Source organism: Oxyura jamaicensis, chromosome 2, assembly GCF_011077185.1.
Source record: "Oxyura jamaicensis isolate SHBP4307 breed ruddy duck chromosome 2, BPBGC_Ojam_1.0, whole genome shotgun sequence".
Classification (NCBI taxonomy): Eukaryota; Metazoa; Chordata; class Aves; order Anseriformes; family Anatidae; genus Oxyura; species Oxyura jamaicensis.
This window is the reverse complement of record NC_048894.1, coordinates 3,019,138-3,042,322: the sequence shown is the minus strand read 5'-3', so window position 1 is coordinate 3,042,322 and position 23,185 is coordinate 3,019,138. Positions and strand designations below refer to the sequence as shown.

General features: G+C 40.8%; 1 protein-coding gene across 7 annotated transcripts in view; it reads right to left on the bottom strand.

Moving 5' to 3' along the window:
* OBSCN (obscurin, cytoskeletal calmodulin and titin-interacting RhoGEF) overlaps positions 1-23,185 on the bottom strand; it is a 182,777-nt gene that overhangs the window by 20,124 nt on the left and 139,468 nt on the right. For 6 of the 7 annotated variants that reach the window (XM_035317267.1, XM_035317268.1, XM_035317271.1 and 3 more), the window contains 3 exons: positions 22,822-22,927; positions 16,511-16,553; positions 9,014-13,375 (listed from right to left, as the gene is read on the bottom strand). In XM_035317267.1, coding sequence (XP_035173158.1) covers positions 11,884-13,375; positions 16,511-16,553; positions 22,822-22,927 — 1,641 coding nt within the window. In that variant the 3' untranslated portion in view covers positions 9,014-11,883. Of the gene's footprint in view, positions 1-108; positions 356-966; positions 1,049-1,492; positions 1,662-3,267; positions 3,381-3,747; positions 3,882-4,207; positions 4,332-6,439; positions 6,689-9,013; positions 13,376-16,510; positions 16,554-22,821; positions 22,928-23,185 lie in introns of those variants that run through there. The other variant, XM_035317274.1, reaches the window with a different exon arrangement.

Sequence of the window (23,185 nt, the reverse complement as noted above, 5' to 3'; positions counted from 1 at the left end):
GGGAGGGGTTATTCTGTAAAGTGGGGAAAGATTGTGTCTTTTTTTTTAATCTCAGGCAAAAATGGCTCTTTGCTTTGTTATTTAATACCTGATGTCTGCATAAGGAACTGAGTACTTCCCAGCCTCATTGGAAAAGAAGCACAGAAAAGGATACAACTCTAGAATTAAAATCAGGGTTTTCCGTGTTTCAAACTGATCCAGCAGCCTGGTAATTCTGTCGTGGGACAGAGAGGCAAGAATATCCCTCTCCTGATGTGCACGAGCCTTCGTTTTGCTTCGCAGAGGGATGAATTTGGCAGCACAAGACACTCTGTTCCCTTTATGCACAACTCGTTTCACAAAGCTGAAGCAGCCCCTGTGTAAAATTAAAGGACAAGCCCTGCTCAGACTCGGCTCAAAGCCCCCTGCAATGCAGGTGTAGACCTTTCCCCAGCCTTTTTCAGCTCCTACTGCTCAGGGCTGAAACTCTCCACCAAAGCTGATTTTCCTGTGTGCGAGCTGCTATTGCCCTCTCCCGGCTGTCTCCAAAACTAAGCGATGAGTTCCCATCGAAGGAAAAGGAGTTTCAGGTACTACAGGCTTGGGCTGACAAAGGCTGATTATCTCAGACCCCTTGGATGGACACAGTACTTGTATGTACATTGCTGGGGGCTTTTGAGGCTAATATTGCCCAAGAGCCACACCTGGGCACCTTTTCTGCCAGGCTCTGGCTGGTATTTCTCTGGCTGGAGCCACCTGGACCTAGGGGCTCTATGGACCGTCCCAGCCCAGCAGAAAACTCAGAAAAGTGTTTCCAGCCCACCTGCACTGTTGGTGACTTCCCAATTCTGCCAGTCCCTTCACTATTCCCCACTTTTTCATAGCTGGGCCCTCTTCTGCCCCTGGTTGCTGCTGCTGTTCAGCAGCTGAGATGGGCAATTAGCTGTACTCCTGCAGCGATGCTGTGATGTTGGGAAACTCCTTTACCTTCCAATCTCCTGCTTGACCTCATACAGGGAATGCAGTTTTCTCCGGGTGGCCACTTTTTTTGCTGCTTGGTCTTTCTTAGCTTTGGAAATGAAGAAAAATGTAAGGGTTAATATTCAGACCATGATACATATCAGTATATAAAATCACCTCAGGACAGGGTAAAGCAGGAAACTACACAGGGGTCCTCTAAACTTCTGCACAGAATTAGGTGCAGTTGTTTGGTGACAGAACCTGCCAACACGATCACTGGGGCTGCGTCTTCACCTGACAGCAATCAGAGGACTCAGACCATATGATCTGTTCATCGTACGGTCTCAAGCAGGGAATAAAGCAAACTCCTTTACCCATCTGTGTAGGTGATGAGACCTTTTACCTTTATACTGGATCATGCCATACCACTAATATCCAACTGCCAGGCAGGAATACGTGGCAGAAACCTTACGAGTACCCAAAGAAAATGGCAACAGAATAAATATTGCAGGGGCTATCGCAGCAAATCCTGCAGCTGAAAGAATGACGTTACCTTCATGTACAACAAGCTCAGCTTTGCACAAAACCTCCCCTCCTGCATTTTTGGCTACACAGGTATAGACACCACCATCTTCTGAGCCAACGTTGTCCAGGATTAAGAAATACGTTGTGCCTGTCATCCCTTGATAGAGCCTGTTGCTGTCTGTCAGCAGTGTAGTGCCCTGAAAAAATTGAAGGACTTTTTTGGTACTGGAAAAACAAGATGGAATCAGATATTTCTTCTTTTCAAGAAATGGAAATAAAACAGATGCTGGCTGAAAAAGTCCTCTTGGCTAACTGTGTTTTATGTTATGCAGCATTTTTGTTTTGTAACCCCTTCATAGGAATACGGGCTTGGGAGGAATCACTAGGCTTGTGTAGTTTATGTTTCATCTCTTCCAGCACACCAAGCCTGGGCAGTCAGCCCAGGGAGCACAGAGATCAGCAACTTTGCTCCTGCCTGGTCTCCACTTTGTGCTGCCACACATGCTGCTTTACATAAAAAAAAAGAGTACAGGAGAGGCTGTGTGACATAGAGGGCAGATTATGAAGATGTGCAGACCTTATGAGACCATTTGTAGTAAAAAATGTCAGATGAAGTTTAATACAGATAAAACATAAAGTGATGCAACCCTGTTTCTCCATGTGAAATGACGGGCTGTGAGCTGTTCTTCACTACACGGGAGCAAAACTTTGAATTAGAACAGATCACTCCATGGCAACACCAGCTCAATGCCAGGTGGTAGTCCAAAGAAAACCAACAACCACACCACCACCACCAAAAACTGTACCAGATGTTAGAAATGATTAGGGAAGAAACATAGAAGGTGATAGAAAGTACCATCTTATAAACCCTTGGTTTGCCAAGGGTGAGGAACTGTTGCAGCAATGTTCTCTCTGTAATAGCTTCCAGACAAGGACTGATAGAGCAAGTTGGGGCTCTTAAGCCTGGAAGGGTGGCTTTAGCAATACGACAGAACAGAGCTGTCTAAAATTCTGAATAGTTTGGAAGAGTGGGCATGGACAGGCTTTTTCTTATACAAGAACTAAGGGCAAAAACAACCAAGAAGAGGTGATGCTTTGGGCAACATACCATTTTTGGACTGAATTCCTTGCTAAAGGACACTTTGCATGCAAGAGGCTTACATGGGTGAAAGGGGAGACTAAATAAATGTATGGAGGAGTGCTTTGTTATGGGTTAGTGAACAGGTGAAAGTTCATCAAGCTCAGGATAACCCCGAGCTGAAAACAGTAGAGACTGGGAGAACAGTAACAGGATGTATCACATATTCTTGCCTTATTCTTATCTTTTCAAGGTGTTCAGGCAGGTGTAGGTGTACACATGTGGGTGCAGGAGGGGGTTGTTTGTTTTTTAAGGTTATTTCATTTGTCTGAGTAGCTTATCCTTGCCCTTCCCATACAGAAGGTAGAAAAAAATAGAATAAAACTTTTGTGACCAAAAACAATTTTTTGGAGAGAAGAGTTCCAGACAATAATTATGGAACAATACTGGCTTATTTGAGGGACGCAGCAATATTCTGGGGAACAATAAATAATTTCTCCTTCCTTTCCATTGGATTACTTACTGTCTTCAACCACACTCAGCTTACTGAGTACCTATGGAAAAGGTACAGAGCCTGGAAGTCAGCTGACAATTGGAAAACCATTCTTAATCCCATTCTTGACCCCAAAACTACAGCTCACATCTTGGTGGCTCTCAGATGGACATCAGTGTAAGAGGTGTAAGACGAAAGAAGAGAAAGATTTTGCACTTTTTTCTGCACTGACCTTAAACCACAACACAGTAGGCTGAGGGGTTCCTTCAATGACTGCCTGAAATTTGGCACGCTCCCCAGCATTCACCTGCACGTCCTCTATTGTCACTTGCATATAGGGAGGACCTGGTGAGACACAAAGGTTTGAGGCCTTCACAATACCATAACTTTGTCCACGTTGTGCTGCTTTGGGTTGAGTTGCTCGAATGGGATTTCCCTGACCAGCCACTTTGTATATGATATTGTCTTAATATCTAATCAAGAGATAACACAGCAATATCTTTGGGTTTCTTTATATTGGCATTAGTTTTAGGCTTCTTATTTTCATGCTTATCTTTTTAACTTTTTGTTTAATAAACTGGTATTGGTCAAGACATTGAATTAATTCAAAACAAAAACAACCAACAACAAAACAGTCAATGAGAGATATCAGCCAAAGAGAAGACAACGACAATCACAGGATTTGGGAAATTGAAACAAGTCTCTTCCTTACTTGTTGGGGTCTTCTCCTCAGTTTTGTACACACGAGTTCTTTCTGTGGTCTCAATATAAACTTCACTGTGTACATCCCAGACCACATCTCCTTCTCTTCTGTACCAGTCTCCTGCCCCCGCAGCTGGTGATGTTCTTTCATGAAGAAAAGATCATTACACAGTCACACATAACTGCAGGGATATAGGATTATACCTTGCCATCGATCTATGCGTTTAACCACCAGACAAAACAATATCTACTTAAAATTAATAAAAGAATAAATTAGCTTTGGTGGAATTAATTTATCCCCAACCATTTATATCCCTCTTGCACACGGCGTGTGTGAACAGGACTCTGAAGACAGTAACAAACCTACAAGAACCAGTTCAAGTCACCACCTGCTTCCCTACAGAGGACTTGTTTTTCTGATAACAAAGTCTGCCACGTTTGGAAATCTGTGTATCAGAACCTGTATTCACCTGGAAATGGGAACAGTGCGCTCCTGAGTGCTCTCAGCTCCAGCTGCTGCCTCTTCGTGGGAAAGGCCAGGGCCGGGCTTTGGTGCACTTGGTTCTTCAGCTAGAATCTGCCTTTGTGCTTTGTCTGGTGGCAGAAATAGGGAAAGTTAGGCACGTCACCCAGGAGGGCACAGCTGAAAGCCATGGCGAAACTTTGGAGCCATCTCCAGTCTGCCCTGTGTCAGAGCTGAACCCATCTGACCTCAGCTGAGGGCAATTGAAGCTAAAGGGGGAATTTGGCCCTTTTGAGAAGGCTATATTATGCAAAGGGCTGCTTTATTATTTATTATTATTATTTATTTTTTATTTATATGAACTTTTCTGTAAGGAAACACATGCAGGCACAAATAGAAAAGACAGTCTATAGGGACAAAAAGAAATAGCATGACTGAAAGGAAAGTGTTAGTTCAGAGCATCCATTTTAGGAGATAATTTAACTTAGGCTTGGGTTCCACCAGTGTGTGACTATGATGAAATGCCCGGTGTTAGCTTTGTACACATGAATAATACTATTAAACCGTGTATTTTAAGAACAGTTCTGGGTTCACTGGTGCCATCAGACAGCATCAGTGAAATTTGTAGGTTTATATCAATGTAGGACTGGTGGCCATGGCAGGCCCTGTCCAGAGGTACATCTAGTATGGAGACAGGCTAATTTGGAGGAGTAATCTGATATACTTCCCTTGGGTTCTTGGAAAATGTCCCCATATAGCTCTTAAATTATACCAGAACAAGGTTTGGCATCTGAAGCTTACAGAAAGGAGGAAATAAAAAGATGGTGGAGCTTGATGGCAGACGAGATGTTTTGTTTTTATTACTAAAAATTTGATCAGATATATCTTCAAAAACTGTTTTTAACATCTATTCCAAAAACACCTGCTTTTCTTTTGACACTGACCACTAGAGTCACACCCTAGAATAAAACCCATCATCTCCTTTTCCATCTGAGAAAAGAAAAGAGGAACTCAAGAGAAGTCTTCTGTCTTAGGGAAAGACCTTTTTGGGAAGCATTCTGGGGATGTTTGGTGCAGGCTGGTTTGGGACAAAAGCAATGGTTTCTAGAAAGCACATAAAACGACTTTAATGTGATAAACACATTTATTCAAGGCATTACCATCAGGGTCAGAGATCCCAGCTGGATGGAAAATGAATTTGAGCTTTCCTGTTGCCTGCACTATCAAAATATTTGCCTTCTTTTCATATAAAACATGTAATCAAAGGGACAATTGTCAAGTCTCCATCTTATTAAAATAATTCCCCTGTTGATAATTCCCCTTTAGCTGCCTCAAGTGAAAGGACTGCGGGCCCATCACATTCACTGTTCTGTGCTCTCCGTAGCTGAGACTAAAGAAATAATCCATTTCATATTTTACTTCTGATTTTTCATAGAATCATAGATCGTTTTTGAATCATTCTGCTTCACCAGAGGATTATTTGCACGGATGATTTCCCACTAAAAGAACAACAACAACAAAAGGTTTTAAAAAATTCTGACACTTTTTAAGCAGTTGTTTTGGGTCTGATTCCATTAAATCATTCTAAAGTTTTAGACAAATATATATATATATATATATTACAGTGTCAGGAGTTTGAGGGCTGCAGGCTACCTGACAAATCCTTTTAGGATCACCTTGGTGGAGGCCAGATGCTCTGACAGGACACACACAGCTCAGACAAGTTGGTAGGGCAGAAGCAGGAGGAGGAGCGGAAGGGCTGCAGCTTATTCATGTGTTTCAGAAATACCACGGACATGAAAGCCTTGTTCCCATGGCAAGACACAGTCATACACATCATTGGTGTTAAGCAAATGAATTTCTGAGGATCATCCTAAGCTCCGGGGCCAGCGAACTGCAAGTGAACTTGTGCCCTACATGCTAGAGAGCCTCTGGCAGTTGACAAAGGGCTCTTAAAACTCCAGCTTGTTTATGGCAGACAAGAAGAGAAAAACAATCTCTCTTCCCCACCCCACCAAATCCTGTTTCCAGAAAGATCTGCCCCAAGGTTCATGCCAACCTAACCCCAACCCATAGCTCCACATTTCACTGGGTCTGAATGTCCTCTTTTACCCTGCAGCCGCTCAAAACAAAGAAACGGGAAACCAAGGAGGAAAAAAAATAATCCTTATTTGTGTGTTCAGCATTATTGTCTGTCTCCACCTCCCTGTGACATGTTCCCGATTAATTCCAGACCTACCATGCCCTCCAGCAGTCTGGGTTTGGGTGCTGGCTTCGTGAACGGGAGGCCCGGCCGCTGCTCCCAAGTGGTCTGAGGGAATGGGCCCAGGAAGGCCATGGCCACCGGCTCCTTGTACGCCCGGGGGAAGAGTCACAAGCAGTGATGCTGAGTCCACAAGTTTCCTTAGAGCTGTCTTGATCTCCTGGTCAGCACGCTGAAGCGAGGCCTGGACAGAAGTCTCCAGTGCTGGCTGTGAGGAAGCCCTTCCTACAGACAAGAAGAATAGCTTTTCTCTCTTCAGCGTAAAAAGAAAACAGCAGCAGCATCCAACCCCTCGCAATCAGAAGAAGCATCTGTCATCACGTCCTTTCCCCCTCACAGAGCAGGGAGATGATGCAGGGACGGTTATTCCAGCAGGAGGAAAGGTAGCTAAGACTCAGGACAAGGAGACCGACACAACAAACTTCGGACAGACGCATCTCACTGGGGCAAGGACACCACATCACACCGCGTGTCCCCAGCCCCTCAGACATCCCAGACAGTAGAAGGAGGGATTCATCTCCCCACATTGGGATTCATCTCCCAGCTCAACCCCACACTGGTTGGCCTGGCAAAAATACTTTCATTGAGAGCAGTGAAATGAAGCCCCCAGGGACAGGGAAGGAGGAGCGGGCATGTACCATGCTCAGTGGTGCCTCTGAAGAAGGGAGGGTTGCTGAGCCTGTAAGCCTGAAAGGCTGACAAAAAAAGACTCTGAAGCTACTGCTTGAAGAATAATGTATTTGTCCTCCTTTGCAATATTTAGGTTTGCACTGGAAAGTACCTGAAACTTAAATTTGCACTCAGCTGTGCCTTAGTAAGATACTACATGGGCAAGGCCAGCTGTTGTGCATAGTAATGCACAGCAGTTGTGGATAGGAAAGTGTTATACAGAGGAAGACGTATCTTCTACCTCAAGAAAATACAGTACTGAAGGAAGAGGGAAGACAAGAAGCTTTCCAATTTAAAAAAAAAAAAAAAAAAAAAAAAAAAAAGATTTTGAACACATATCTTTGCAGAACAGCCACCCGGGAGACAACTCCCACAGACTCCTCCCGAGCCAGCACTGGCAGAAGAATCTAGGCTAGGTGGCACAACAAAAGGACAGATATCATCAAAAAAGGCAAAACCCATGTCAGATTAAGACTATTCATCATATTCACAATGTGATTGCTTGCAAAGGAAGAGTACAAACGTGGATGATGTTGCAGTCCATAAAAAAACAAGCTAAAAAGCTCCACTTTAGATGTCCTATTCTGGTTGTCCAAACCTTTATTATCTTAAAAATATTTCATACAGGAATTTAAAAAAAAAAAAAGGTTTCCCATGGGTAAAAGAAAAATAAATCTGATTGTATTCTCAGAGCAGAAAAAATGACTCCCAGCCATACCAGGAATTGGTTCCCAGCAGGCTAAGATGCAGGGAGAGAAATCAGGGTCTTGCTGAAAGAAAAAAATAAAGTACTTCATACACGTGGTTCTGACTCGATTCATGTCATTCACATACAGCAGGTCCTGCAGCTCTGTTTCGATTCTGCTTCTTTCCCAGCGTTTACACAATAAATTCACATGATAGACCTTAAGGTAAAGTCGAAGGCTACTTTTGGATCACCCCCTTTTAACACAACTCACTTGATTTTTTTTTTTTTTTTCCTGCTGTCCTCCCCCCATGGTAATGGAATATTTCAGTTCTGGGTCTGTTGATGGAAAAAGCAAGTTTTGCTTACACCACGTCCCAGACATCAGCACTGGGCTGGGTGAAAGATCTTTAAATATTTCCCTAGAAAAATATTTTGATTCCCTGGAGTTCCTGTTATGATTGCTGCCAGCTGGTGTTGCCCCACCAGCTGGGCAGCTGCCAACAAGTGAGCCATTTGGAAAGGCATGAAACACCCTCAGTATCTCCCAAGGAGAAAATATATTTCAGTTTAACTACAACTTGTGTTATTATGGTCAAATGTGGTATTAAGATCAAACCAAGAGAACTGGTGAGGCAAGAGGTTCTCAAACATTCGTGGCCTAACAAGATAATGCAGGATTCAGCCCCCGTGCACTAGTATCGTTGCTTTCCTCCCTACTTAGTGATGTTACACACTGGGACTCAAGCTGTTGACCTCAGGAGCTTGAATATTAGTTAAGGTACATCAAACTAACACAGTGGTGGTGACACTCCTGCAATGGCCAGCCTGTTTGCCAGTCCTGACCATGAACCTTTCCACCTCACATCTCCTTCAGCAAATTACCAGGAACACAATACCCATGCATGTTTTGAAGTTCCAAATCAGCCTCATAAAAGAACCCAAGTAGACGAGCACTGTTCAACATTATTGAAGAAACTATTGAACAATCCCTAAAACTGATTAGGAAGTATCCCTCAAAACAGGTTCTTTCATTTCCACACTTCTGAAACTGTCTGTAAAAAATTGCAGCTAGAGCCAAACTGCATTAATAATGTCCTTGGGCTGCAGCTCAGCTCCTGCTGGTCGATGGGAGGAGTGGATGAGCTGACGGAGGATGGAGTGCAGTGAACAGAGAAGAACACAAAACCAGCAAGTTTAGTGACAGCCGATGCAAGACATTTATTGATATAAACTCAGCATCTAACAGCGTATCTTGCATTTGATTTGCTTTGTTGTTGTTTTTTTGTTTGTTTGTTTTTGTATCTCAAGCAAACTGAAGTTTCCACTTTATCAATACCTGCAGGAATTATGGTAAAACATTGTATTAAAATTTTAATACAGCTGTGTTTTCATCTACGAGAAATAAACCCCCACACGTCTCATTAGTTATCTACACAGTTTAATCACTTACAAGCATAATTTTTAACCTCTAGGAAAATATTTTGAAAGAATATGTGATGGACTTCTCATAAACCTTTCATTTTTTGAACAGAGTTCTACATAAAGATTTTAAACATTCTTTTCAATTGATTTTCTTTTGCTTGAATTTCAAAAGAAAGTGTAAACAGATGTTAATTATTTTGGGCTAATGAGTATTTTTCCTATGACCATCTGAACTGCAGCTTTCTAGCTTCTTAAAAAAATACCTGAGCATCAAGCACATCACGAGGAACCTCCACATTCCTCTATGCATCTTTACTATCTTTTGGATGAATATTATGATGTTTTTAACAACTAATATAGAGCAAATTCCTTTGTTAGCAGTATCTACATATATCCAAATGAAATTCACTTCCTCCCATGGAATTATTCTGTATGGATACTTGAATAACTGAGAATAGAATCAGGCCTGATACAAAAGAAATACTCTCCATTTCAAAAGTATTTCCCTGTTGTATGTCTGCTACTTTCCAACGTACAGTGCAATATATGAAAGAAGCACTAATATATATCCATTGTATTGCTTAATTATAAAACAAACAGTATAAACCAAGGAGTTGTTATCAAAAACAGAAGAGTAACATAAAAGAGGCTTCATTTCTTTCACCATATGCAATCACTGGAAAAGCATCCTGTATCTGGAGGGTGGTTCACGTGGTATTACATATATCCTGTCTGGATATTGAAATGAAAAAGGCTGTGAAATGCATTCATTTCAGTCACCACATGATCAAGGTGCAGCCACAGAAGAAAAAAAAAATGCATTCTTTTCTACAAGCACCTTTTGTAAATTCAGTCCCTGTTAGCAGGAATATTGCCCGGAGGACTCCAGAACAAGTTTCACAATATTACCTAGCTGGGAAACACTGAGACAGAACATCACACACCAACATTTCCAAGGCAAAAATTCATTCAATCCTCTCTCTTCATGCTAGTTAGAAATTCAGCTGCATCTGAGCATTTCTGGTTTCCCTGCACCATCTAAATGAAAACATTTTCTACTATGACACGGCCACACAGCTCAGCAGGGACAAGGTGTTGGGACTTTTCACCCCATACCTCTGTCAGATGGAGAGGGCCAGTGCTTGGTCCTACTGAGATCAATGACAAATTCCAGTTGATTTCAACTGGGACCAGTATTTGGGCTTATGAGCTCATTTCTTCCCAGGGCTGAGCAACTTGTTGAAGGTTTGTGCAAATTCCACTTCTGGTGAAGCCAACAGGAACGAATGAGCCATGCCCGGTGCATCTCAGCCTTCCCCTTGCAATCATCTCTCCTACTGCAAAGCTCCGGAGAAGCTCAACAGAAGGCAGTAAGGGTGACATCTACAGTGCAGTTCAACATACATGGTTACAGTAACGTGATGCAATTGTACCTGGCAGTGCTTCCAAGCAGCCCAAAGTATTATCAACAAGTGTATTCTTCAGCCAGACATTTATGGTAAAGATCTGTTGCTTTGTTTTGTTTTTAACTGTGTTTGTGCTCCTGCTGCTCAGTGGTGAATTCCTTTTAGCATGTTAGGAGACATTACCCATCAATCTGCTAACAGCAATGTCTCACCACTGGCATGGACAGGAGACCAAATATACCAGATTATTCTACCAGTAATATTTATTGACAAAAGACCACATTTGTGGTTCTTTGTATGTGTTAACATTTGATTATAGATGCAGAAGTCATTTTGTGCAGCCCTTGTATCTGTTGCTGAGCATTAAGTAAATGTATTTTAAAAGGTACGGTTCATAAATCCACTACGCTAGAACGCAGGGAAAATGAAACCTACATCTTTACACAACTAGGAAGTGGACTTGAACATAGCTGTCATTTTAAATATGGTAGTTTTTCTTTTATTCTTATTTATTTTTAACTAAATGCAGAAGAGAGCAATGAAATCCTTGACCTCCTCAAGTCAGCGGGACTTTGACCACTGACTTCAGGCAAGTTAGAATTTCAGCTGAAAGGTCTGAGCAGCCCTTTGCATTCCTAGTAAATGCAATATTTCCTAGTTATTTCATTCTGTGGCAGAAGTTCACAATAATCTAATCATACTGTGCATGTTGAAAGGTTTATGGAGAAAATTTTGGCAGAGCTAATTGGTGTCAAAGCAGTGTGAAACTTCACGACCTTCAGGTGCACGCCATGACAGGAGATTGCTTTAGCTGGAAACAGTCTTCCTATTCTGGCTGCTGAAGGATGCTGAAAAGCTTAGGTACTTTCACCTTCTTGCCACACCGTAATTTACAAGTTGGCACTTGAAATCATTTTTATGTTCACGAACAAAAAAAAGCACTTATTTATACTTGTGTCACAGGTAGGAGAATCAGGCTTTTCTTAAACCTATCACCACAGCTCCACTCTGGAATGATATATGTTCACCTCGATCAAAGCTTTTAAAATTACCAAACTGACATACATGTTCCCTTTAAGACTGGAAAAACTCATATTTAAATACATTTTTTTTCAAAGGTATTCCCTTGTACATGTTACCGTGTAATCATTGCCACCAATTCTCCACACCTACAACAATTCTGATTATTTTTTTTTCTGCTTTTCTTTTGCGTTAAAAATTATGCTTGTATCTGCTCAGCTTTGGGAGAGGTCTTCTGTGCTGATGTGCAGCGTAACAGGCTCACCAACAGTCCCATAGCTGAGGGTTCTTGTGGAAACTTCAGTTTTAAAGCTCGACTGTCCGTTGTCTGCCGAGAGCTGGACTTCAGTGCAGAAAGATGGTTTCACCGTAAAGGAGGGACCAGAAGAAGCAGCTGCTGTTGCTGCATGCACTCCAGGTGTCACCGCCATGCAGGTATCACTCACGTGGAAAGAGATGTTTGAGGGGCCTACGGACTGCACGCCAGTTACTCTAGATGCTGACACGAACATGCCCCCAGGAACGTGCTCCTCAAACTTGCTGAAAAATCTTTGCCTGGGCTTGGAAACCACGGGTCTCCCCAGGTTCAGCAGCACCGGTTTTCCAATCGTTGGCTCATTAATCTCTGTCTGGAGGACAGAGATCTCGCACGGTTTGTCTGCTGTCTGGTTCTGATCATCACACCCGTAGGTCTCACCTTCTTCGGGAACATAGTCTTCAAGATCCTCCAAAGTTAATACTTTGCCATTGTGGGTTAAGATCTTGCGGTCCCGGGTGCTAATGTCTTCTGTCTGTAGTTCTTCTGGTTCATCAACTATGATGACATTATCCTCTTCTGGAAGGACATCTGGCACTACTTCGGGTACCCCCTCTTCAACAGGCCAAGATGTGTCCAATTCATCCTCCTCTTCTTTAACTTTGGGGCTCGCTGGTGAGAACAGAAGTTGGTGTTCGTCTGCAGCAGGTGTCTCAAAGCTGAAGATCAAGGGCTCACCCCCGCAGGCAAGCAGTGGGGAATCGAGACCTGATCCACAGTGGGCACTCGCTTCCTGGGGGCTGCTCTTTCCTTCAGTTCCGTAATCAATAAATGAATTATTGCCTAGTTGTTCAGATCCACACGGGGAACTTCTGTCCTCGCTGCTGACTTGAGGTCCTTCCTGATCTGTTGTATATACCAGGGGCTGGATGTCGACTTCTGAGAGACTGTCTTTAGGCAAAGAAGATTTTGACTGTTCCACCAGTTTATTGTTGGAATTGTTTGTGTTTGGATCGTCATCTGGGGAATGCCTAGGCCTTGAGCCGGGAAAAGTGAATGTTAACACCCCTGAGTCATCTTTTTCTTGTTTTGCTGGAGAAGATCCTCTTTTCCTCACAGGTTTTGGTGATTTTTTCACCTTGAATTCAATTATTTCTTCCACTTCAACCCATTTGGGCTTTTGCTCTTCCGTCTTGATCTCCGTGATTTCTCTTGCTGCTGCTCCTTGCCTGTTCTCGGGCTCTGTGACATAAAGCATGGGAACAGCAGACTTCGATGTTGCCTCCTGCTCATGTCTGTGGACAGGCTGCCTGATCTTTGAAACATAAACTGGCTCTGGAGTTGGCTCCACTCTTGGGGAGCGGGAAGGTGAATGACCTGAAGAAGAACGGGCAGGAGAAACCCTTCCCCTTTGCCTTGGGCTCTTCACCACAGTGGTTATTGTTTCCTCTCTGATGAGGGAAAGGGTTGAGATGGAGTTGGCAAGAAGATGAGACTTTTTGGGGAGCCACACTCCATCCACACATGCCATTGTGGGTCAAGGCGCTACTGTGGGGTTAGTTTTATGAGCACTCCAGCTGGTGGTGAAGCGTGTCATTTCAGAAGGGATGCACACACAACACACACACCCACATGCCCATCTCAACTTACTTTCTGAATCAGTCAGAACCTCAGTGCCATTTCCCCGAGGTGAATCCTAGCTCCATTAGCCATTAGCCTCCTTGAGTACACAAACATGAGTATTCCAGGCTGAGAAATGGTCTTCTGGATGCTGCTATACCTCACGTGCTTGTGTTGACCACCTACTATGCTACTTTTAAACACTTGAGGAGTTCACCCTTTTCCTAAGTGTTCTTGGCTAAAATCTAAGCTTCATCAAAGGCAAAATGTTCTTTTTTTTTTACAGTACGGTCAGTAGTTTCCTTTTCACAGGCAGAACAGTTACATTAAGAGGGCATTTGGAAGCCAGGAAAAGGAAGTTAGAACATTTCCTGCAGAAGTCATCTATGTCAAACAAAACTCATTTTTACTCTTCATAATACTATCATTGAAGGCACAGCCTGATGCTACTATCAGAGATTGACACAGGAATACCAGATCAATCTGGGATGCATGATTGCTATTTGTGAGAGGAATTCTACTGCTCTTTATATTTTTTGAGGCATCCACAGCAGTTGGGATTTCTCAGTATCTGCAGAGATGCACACTGCTTGTATCAAAACAATCCTCTGCTCCCATCCCAGAGCAAACTGACTTTAAATGAGCTACAGATGAAATTGGATCAATAACTAAAAACTGGGGACAGGAACACCCAAGCTCAGTCTTTAATGTTCATAATTCACATGTTTAACATGCAGCTACTCCTGCAGATTTGTTCAGTGTAATTTTTCACATGGAAAAACGTGAAGGCAAAGACAGCGTTTGCTTTGCAAAGGAAGCTGATGCTCTTCAGCAGAGGTAGCTAGTTCAGTGGAGCCAAGAGGCAAAACTGATTTTGTTTTCCTACTGAGATTCTCTTCCTGCCTCTAAGCAACAGAGACTGGAATAAAAAAAAAATGAAGGTAACTGAAGGATAAAGACAATAGCCTGAGGTGGGAAGGAGTAATTATGAATCAATAGAATAGCTTTTTTTATTATTCTGTTTCTCTCTGTTCCCTCCCCAGCCTCAGCAGCTAGTCTGACATGCTGCCTCGAAGGGCTGAGTGGTGGAAGGAGCCCCTGTGAAAGCAAAGCCTGTTTGTCCTGCTGCACTTGCCTAACCAGCACAGAAGACTAACCAGCTTGGATATCTTGTAGGCTTTCTCATCTACCAATTTGATCTTTGGAGACTGGACTTGGTCTGGTAGTGTCTTCTCCTAACGAGATCAGATTTCTTCCCATGATTATTCTGCCCCTTTGAGGATGAGGTAAAGATCCCGCTCGCAAAGATACCAACCTCCTTTGGAGCTGCAGCCCTTAATTTTGGAATCGCTTCTTGAGTTGCCCAATGCAATAGCCCATGGAACTGTTAAAAATTTACGAACCAGTTGAGCTGATGGTATTTTGCATTAGTTTGATTTTATTTAATCAGCCAATATTAATGCTGCTTCTTATGACCTGGGATTGTAAGGAGTACTGTAAGCATAGTGAGGAGAGAAATAAAATCATTTTTTTTTTTTTTTCAGCTGATTTACGGGTGCAGATAAGTAGAAAGATGAGACATGGTCTTTAGACATGGTCTGTCTGTGAATGATTGCTTCCTGCTCATGACTTTCTTGGGATGTTTCTGAATGTGCTATCAAGAAGTATTTCTCTTTTTTGTTACCCTATAGATATCTGAACCCTGGCTCTTGAGATGGCATAGGCAGAAACACCTTCATTTTCTGGTCTTTACAAGGTAAAAAAAAGTCAAATGACTGAAGGTGTTAACTGAACAGATGTGTTCAAGGAAGGGGGCAAAGGTAGACCTCTTTCCTGCCTCTCCTTCCCATTCTTCACCAATTTATGAGTAATTCAGGGTAGAAGCTGCTAGGAGCAGGAGGCACGGAGGCATATTTATAAGAATAAACCACTGGCTCCGAAGTGGCTAAATGATGACAACTGACAGTCATCACAGAAAATAATAGAGGAAATAAAAGGTAAAACAATTGCTTAACCATACTTTAGGTGTCATTTCACACATCCACCTCACCATCTAACAAAATTATTATTTTTTAAAAAAAGGGATCATGCCCAAGAATCATGAATCATGTCCAAATCGATGATTGGTTTTAGCAAAATTATGACTCCCGTAGAAATGCATTTCCCCAAAACATACATTCCACAGTCACTTATGGCCATTAAGACATGGCTTACATTTTTGAAGGTGCTCTGAAGGCCTAACATAGAATGACAATGTAGCCCCTCCAGCACACGAGACAATTTTAATTATGGACTTGCTTATGACACTTATAAACAAGAAGATAATTTAAGATTTTAATGGCTGATGAGCTACCGGTCCACACACAACTGAGAAAGTACTGTTTTTTTGCTGCAACTAATCTCTATATATTTCAGTATAAATCAGGATCAAAGTATCCAAGAAGCCCAAGGAAAAAAAAACTCAGAAGTAGAGCCAGAGTAAAAATGTGCAGCTTCTTTCCGCTTTATCATGAAAGGCCTTCCTGAAGAATTTAAACAGGAAGGCAAAAGAAAACAATGTAAGCTGTGATTGTTATGTTTGTACATCTTTGGAGTAGCCAGTTCCCAAAGACTTTTTCTTCCAACACTGTGAGTCAGATTCTACATCCTTGAGCCTTTGTGCAACTCCTGCAATAGTCAGTGAAATTCTTTCTCATACAGAGTCCTAAAAAAAATTAGCCCATGCTGTGTCTAACAGCAAAATTGCTATTTTTTTTTTTTTTTGAAGGGGATAGTAAGACTTTTCAGGATGTCACTTTGCATAACACAAAATACCATGAGATCTGGTGGAGTAGGAATGAACACACTTGCATGGCCAATAAACACAAGCTTGTTATTGGATCATGCATAAGCAGCAAGGCAAATCACAAATGTTACCAGAAAAAAAAAAAAAAAAAAGAAAAAAAAAAAAAAAGGTCAGCACTTACATGATGATGGTTTTCTTGGGCACTTTAGTCTCTTGTTCAGTGACTACAAAGAAAACAGTATGAACAGCATGGGGTTAAAGAAAGGCAAAAGCTGAAATGATTAAATTAACTTTCCTCAGTTATTCAAAATAAACTGGAGCGAAAAAAAAAACACCTGTACCATCCCATCCATGCTTTCTGTGGTTATTTCCAGCATCACCTTTAATGATTATGACCAAGAATGAGAATTCAGAGTGCTCTGTGAACAGAGTAATTTAGATTTGCAATTAACTATTTTGTTGAGAACAATATAGCAAAAAATTGTTTTTGCTGTTGTGAGATCCTGGCATTTTTGTTTGGAAGGCCAAATATAGAAAACAAGTTTGTTGGTTTTTTTCCCTCTTTTTTTTTTTTTTTTTTCCTTCCCCCTATAATAAGTTAGTGATAGTGCAAGAAACCTGAAACCTGGAAATGTCTTGATATGAAAAACTCTGGAGAGCTGAAATTCTTTAAACTGTGATTTCATTTACTAGTAGAAAAGTTTCCCCCAAACACTAAACAATTTCCGCTGTGGACTAGGTGCAAAATCCAAGCTGATAAAAATGAAAACTAAAATCATTATCATCAGAACAGAAAATGGGAATAAAATTCTCTAGGAAGCCCAGAGGGTGCCCTGTAATACACTTATGTCTATTTTTTTTTTTACATAATTTGCAGATTTTTGTGAACCTTGTCCCATAATGAACTAAAATTTCTTGATAACATTTGAAGAGCTAACAGAGATTTTCAGCAGGTTTCCAATTTATCTGCCAGAGTAAAATTAAGACACTGAACCAGACTGTTTTGAACATATTCTGCTCTACTGAACTTCTGTGAGATTGAGAAAAAAACAAGAGCAAGCCCCATCTTTTATTTAATAAGTTAGTAAAACTAACTAACTAACTAATGAGTTAGTTAGTTTCTAAAAAAACTTAATGTCAAAGTAATTTTTCCAGCAATTGGTTTACAATCTTCCAGCCAGCCTATAATAAATAAGCTCTGGTCTGAACAATTGAAAGTTAACTGCAACTCAAAAAAAATATATCTATAAAATTGCAAACAGTTCTTGCCCAGGGAGCTTGTAGAGTCTGTGTTATTTGTCATATATCTTATGATTCATGCTGATGTTTTTAATAGTGGCCAAAAACTGCACTACTAGAATATTTAAAGTATATTTACAAGATTAGATGGAATAGTCGAACCTAATTTTACTTCCATTTTCAAGGAATTTCTTCTGCCGCTAGGTAAAACTTCAAATCTCATGATAATTAAAGAGAATTTTTTGCAAATATTGATGGTAATATCTGACCTAGAGTTTTATGCTTTGTTTGCAGAGCCCTGTCTCATTTATGCAGTATAAATTTGGAATCATTTCCAACAGAGTCAGGGAAGTTACTACAGAATTAGGTGGGTTTAAAAATAATCCATTTGGAAATAAGAGTTTACAGTCTATCTGCTATGTCAAGGATAAAATTATTTTAAAATGTTTATATGTGAATGTGAATAGAATATAACTTCTTTACCTACCTATTTAGCAATTTTCAAGTATTTTAAGACAACATTTTTTCAATTCTGAAATACATCACTCAGTGATTGAAGATGAATTGAGAGCTCAAACAACTTACTGTGCCTAGGCTGGAAACTTCCACTGAATATGTAAATCCTTAAACTAATATTGTGGAATTTTTACGTAACGTAACTTTTAGAAAGTCATCAAATAATATCATGAGATGAATCCATAAGCAATAAGAGAATCAGTTCTGATGTAAACAGGAAATGAATTAATTTGATTGTACACCTAAACACAGGTGTTTTAGCAATTATTATAACAGCAATCCTATTTAGATAATAATTAAATATATATTTAACAATATCTGTAAGAAAAAATCCCTTGTAATGTTTACTTTACTACTGTGTGTTCTGGAAGTCCTCCCATATGAGACTGACTGCAATATTTCTATCTGCAGCAGATGCTAAGAAATTCAGTATTTCGAGGGTCTGCAGGCCTGGGCATGAAGAAACTGTAAATGGCCTGTAGTAAATAGGTCCTGATGAGCTGCAGTCTATAGTGCATAACAGATCTATTTTATACATGCTATATCCAAGGTGTGAAGGAGGATTTAAGCAATTCTTTACGAAGGATAGAACCACATGAAAGTAGGATGAGAGAACTTGGGATTCTTTTTCCAAGAGGAAAATATTCTGCATCCATTTTAGCACCGGATTTATCATTTCAACTTGTTTGATAGCAGTTTAGGAAAACAGCTTTGCAAAGCAGGAGCCCCTGATAAGCAGGTTAAAAGCTGTAAGCATTAGGATTAGCCAGTGCTTCTACAAGACTAGACTCCTCTTTGGTTAATACATTAAATCAGTGACTTATGAGATGAAACATTTAGGCTAAGTCGGAATGAAAGTCAGCTTTTGCTGCTCTGAAATGGATGAAAGGTGGTTTCCAATGCGGCCTTCATTACACACTTTAAGTTCTACTTTCTCCACTCACAGAAGCATAAAACTATTTTTCCTGCTGGCATAAACCAGAGGAATGCTGCTCTGCATTCACCCCTCTTCTGCTACATTTCAGAGATAAGCCCACAAGAGAGGATGCATAAAACTGACATGAACTGCTACAGCTAATCTCAAAATGAGCAGTTCATGGACTCAAAATAATTTCCTAAACTGTGTGAATGTAATGTGAATGTTTTTCACTCAATGTAAAGGAAAAAAATGTTTTAGTCCTGCAGCAATAGAGACTGCTGTAAATACAGATTGTGCTCTCTTGCATTTTGCACTGAACACCCCATGGCTGGCACAAAAATGAACTGACAATGACAACAAATTAAAAATAACAAGATTAATATCTCAATCATCACCCCAAATGGGAAACTTTAAAATGTTCGGGGGAACAAACTCATATGCCCTATTTCTTCAGCAAAAGGGTAACACTAGGAGATCTAATGCTCTTCTGCATTTAAAGCAGTCTCACATTTGAGAGCCTCAGAATACTTAGCTTTATGTCACAAGATGGGTATTACCAAAAGCCTAGTACAAAGCAACTAAGTAACTTGCCCAAAGCTCTTCATGTGAACTAACACTAAACTACGCAGAAATTTCTGTTACCTGTGCTAGATTTGGGGTATTTTTCTTAAAGGTTTGGCTTATCTCCCTTTGAGTACCTGATCCCTTCCCCTACTGCTGACTGTCTCCCTATGCATCCTGCACCTGGTCACCCAGATTAAAAAAAAATAAATTCAACTCTTTTCAGAATCTGGGCTTTGTTTTTCTTGAAAAAACAAAAAAAATGAACAAGTTAGTGAACCTGGGATGAATGGATTGCAGTAGTAAGGTGTTAAAAAGGGATGCCAGAGCACATCAGCCCATGTCAGGTCAGATCTGCTGTATGTAGGTTAAGCAGCGAGGCAGGTGGCCACAAAGCAGACAGTCAACTTGAAGTCAAAGAGACAGATCTTCCAATTACATGTTTTTAAAGTGTCTAAAATTCTCCCAATATCCACAGAAAGAGGATTTTTAAAGCAACTCTCAGTTGACTTCAGTGAAACAACCAGGTGTAACTGAAGGCAGAAGTCAGCCTTTCAGGCCTAAAGCCTAAATTGCAACTGTTTGCAAGGGGACACTTAGTTCAGTGGTTTCCATTCTTCAATTTGATCCTTCCAATGGATGTGCAAATTCCCATACCATGAATTTAAACATAATGACAAGAAGTTTGTTTTTAAGACACCCTAATGTGGGTCTGTGTACCATCACTGACTGCAGGCCAGGGCCCGTAAACCACTGTACTAATGGTATCCCAACTTGTAACAGTAGGTTTGGCTCAGTATAATAAACAGTACAGAAAAGGCAGAAGAATAACAACTAAAATAATTGCAATTAAAGGCTCTTGGGTGCCTCAAGAGGCTCTGGTAATAGACATTTCACAGAACCAACAAAAAATCAGGTAGAATGTAGGCCCACCGTGCAAGTGAGCTAGGAAACAGACGCAGTTATCTATTTTCTAATGTAATAATACCACACAGCAGTAATGTAGTCCTCTTGGTGAAGTTAGAAATAATCCCATTTTCACAAGTAGGAAGGATTGTAAGGATGGAAAGTGAAAGCCTTCATGAGATCCATCCGTCCTCCTGTTCTTTGCCAGATGAGCTTGATTTTTCAATAGGTAGATCAAAGATGGTTATTGATTCCCAGGAAAGCCATGAATTCCCTCCTCGTTCAAGTGCATTGTGCCAAATTCACCCCGATATGATTCTGCTCAGAACAGTAATAATGCTCCATGGATGAGCCTGCTTTTTGCTCCAGTTGGCCTGGGGCAGCTCTCACTGTTTCTCCATGGAGGTGACTCAGGGAACTATTTCCTTCCCTATTACCAAGCTCAGGCAATTGCACATCATGGGCCAAAAACGATCTCATGATAATATTTTTTGGAGCTTGCGGGCAAGCTCCAATTATATTTCTTCAACCAAACCCATAAAATATGTTTGTTTATGAATGTGGGAATGACACATTACGTGACTAATTCAGGGCTGAACACACACATTTGTAACCCCATGAGCTGAATAACGCTTCACAACTCTTGTGAAGAGTTTTTACTTGTTCTACAATCCTTGTTTGTTTTTATATCTTCTACCTTGGCACAATTGAACTTCATGAAGATATACGACCCTAACAGTAATTTATTTCTGTTCCTCTACATGCTGCATATAAATTATTTTTCTCTTTTTATGTCTCAGCAAGGACAAAGCATTAAAGTACTTCAAGGTTTATGCTACTGAAACAATTCTAGTGTAACTACAGTAATACCATTTTCCCTGCAATGTTGTTGAATGATTTGATGGTACTCTGGTTAAGGACCATAAGGAAAGCATAAAACCAAAACAAGTGAGTACAAAGATCTGGATACTACTCATAATGCCCTAGTGTGGCTGAAACCTCATAGTGTAGCAATACATTATCAGCTCCTACAGAGGGCTGACCCCAAGGTCGATCCAGACCAGGTTCCTGTCTCAGACAGGACCAGAAGAAACCTGGGGAAAATTATAAGAAAATAGGAGAATGGAGTACCATTTTCACAAACAGTTTGCTGCCTGGCAGCTCTATGAGTAAGGTCTTTGCATTTGATCGCTCTCATTTGAATGTTGATAACACTTATCCCATGTCAAAAGCACATTGAACCCCTGTTATTATCATGAGTTAATGTGAAAACACTGACAATGAGGGAAGAAGGTTCTACAGTTCTTGGCAAACCTATAGCTGTTGTTGGCCATGTCTCCTCCAACTGCATCTGAAACAGCTCTCTGACACCAATGCTTGCTGGCATGGAATGGCCTGTGCCTATCCTAGTCATCTCTCTCACCCTTTAAAACAGTAAACCATTTACTATGTACTATAAATTGTCCCTTGGCTGTATTATCTCCTGAATTGCTGCTGGGAGTTCTTCTAGAGAGACAGCACTGGTTGGCCCATGCCCAGACAGCCAAGGACATGTATGAAAAAACAATTTTGGATGCTGGGGAATGTGCCATACTCAGATACAGCCACTGATATAAACTAATTCATGATAGGTTTACAATAAGCATGCCTAACATACTGCTTGTGGGAATCCCTTTAGTACGTAGGTAACTACAAGAAGTCACTTCCTAAATGTGTTAAGAAATAGATGCATTATTGGATAGGTGTAAGATCAGCCCATATCACCCTACTTATACAGATAAAAGATACAGGGAAAAAAAAAAAAAAAAAAAAAAAAAGCATAGATTCTATGACTGTGTGATGTTTAATACCTGAACAGTCCTAGCTAACAGGAGAACTAAATTGTTCGTGACATACAGCTGTCAGTTTTGCTTTCTTAATCATTCCAGAAGCTTTCCATTCAAGAAACAATCACAATGCATCTTCAGCTTTACTTACTGGCCCCTGTTTTTTTCTCAGTAATATATAACTCATGTTCTGCCAGGCTGACATATGTTTTCAAGTACTGCGACAGGAATAGAAACATTTTTCTTGCGCTAACAGTGGTGTGACATACCCTTCATTTGCTCCTCCTTTCTCATATAATGCATTTATGAACATTATATGATGAAGTTGATTTGCCAGATATGGAAATCAACAGATGGTGATGGGTATAGAGCTGAGCTGCAGTATACCCATGCACATCTTGTAGACATACGCAGACATGTACACCAATAATCAACATGGATAAGATTGCAAATATATTTGAACCTTGATGAGAGTGTTTTGGAGTAATTCACTGGCATACTTACAGAGCTGGTCAAGGATCATACCTTCTATGGTAATGGCTTGGTCTCCTCTCCTGTCCTGAGTCAGGGCTGCAGCAGTGTGATGGTAAAGTTCTGCTCCACTTTTTGCTGACCCTAATCTGTTCACCAGCTAAAAAAAATTATGCAGTACTGAATAAAATGCAGGATGTTTTCATAATTTAAAATCTTTCTACGCTGTAATACAAATGCATCACAATTACATGACAACAGACAGAGATGAATATGTAACTCCAGATCAAAGCTACAATTTCAATGAACACATGCTGCTCAGTGAGTTCATAATATTCTACCACAAATGACTCACACAGACAAGTTATGGCCAAACAGCTAGCTTAGTTACTGGTCGTTTGATCTGTGACTTGGTCCT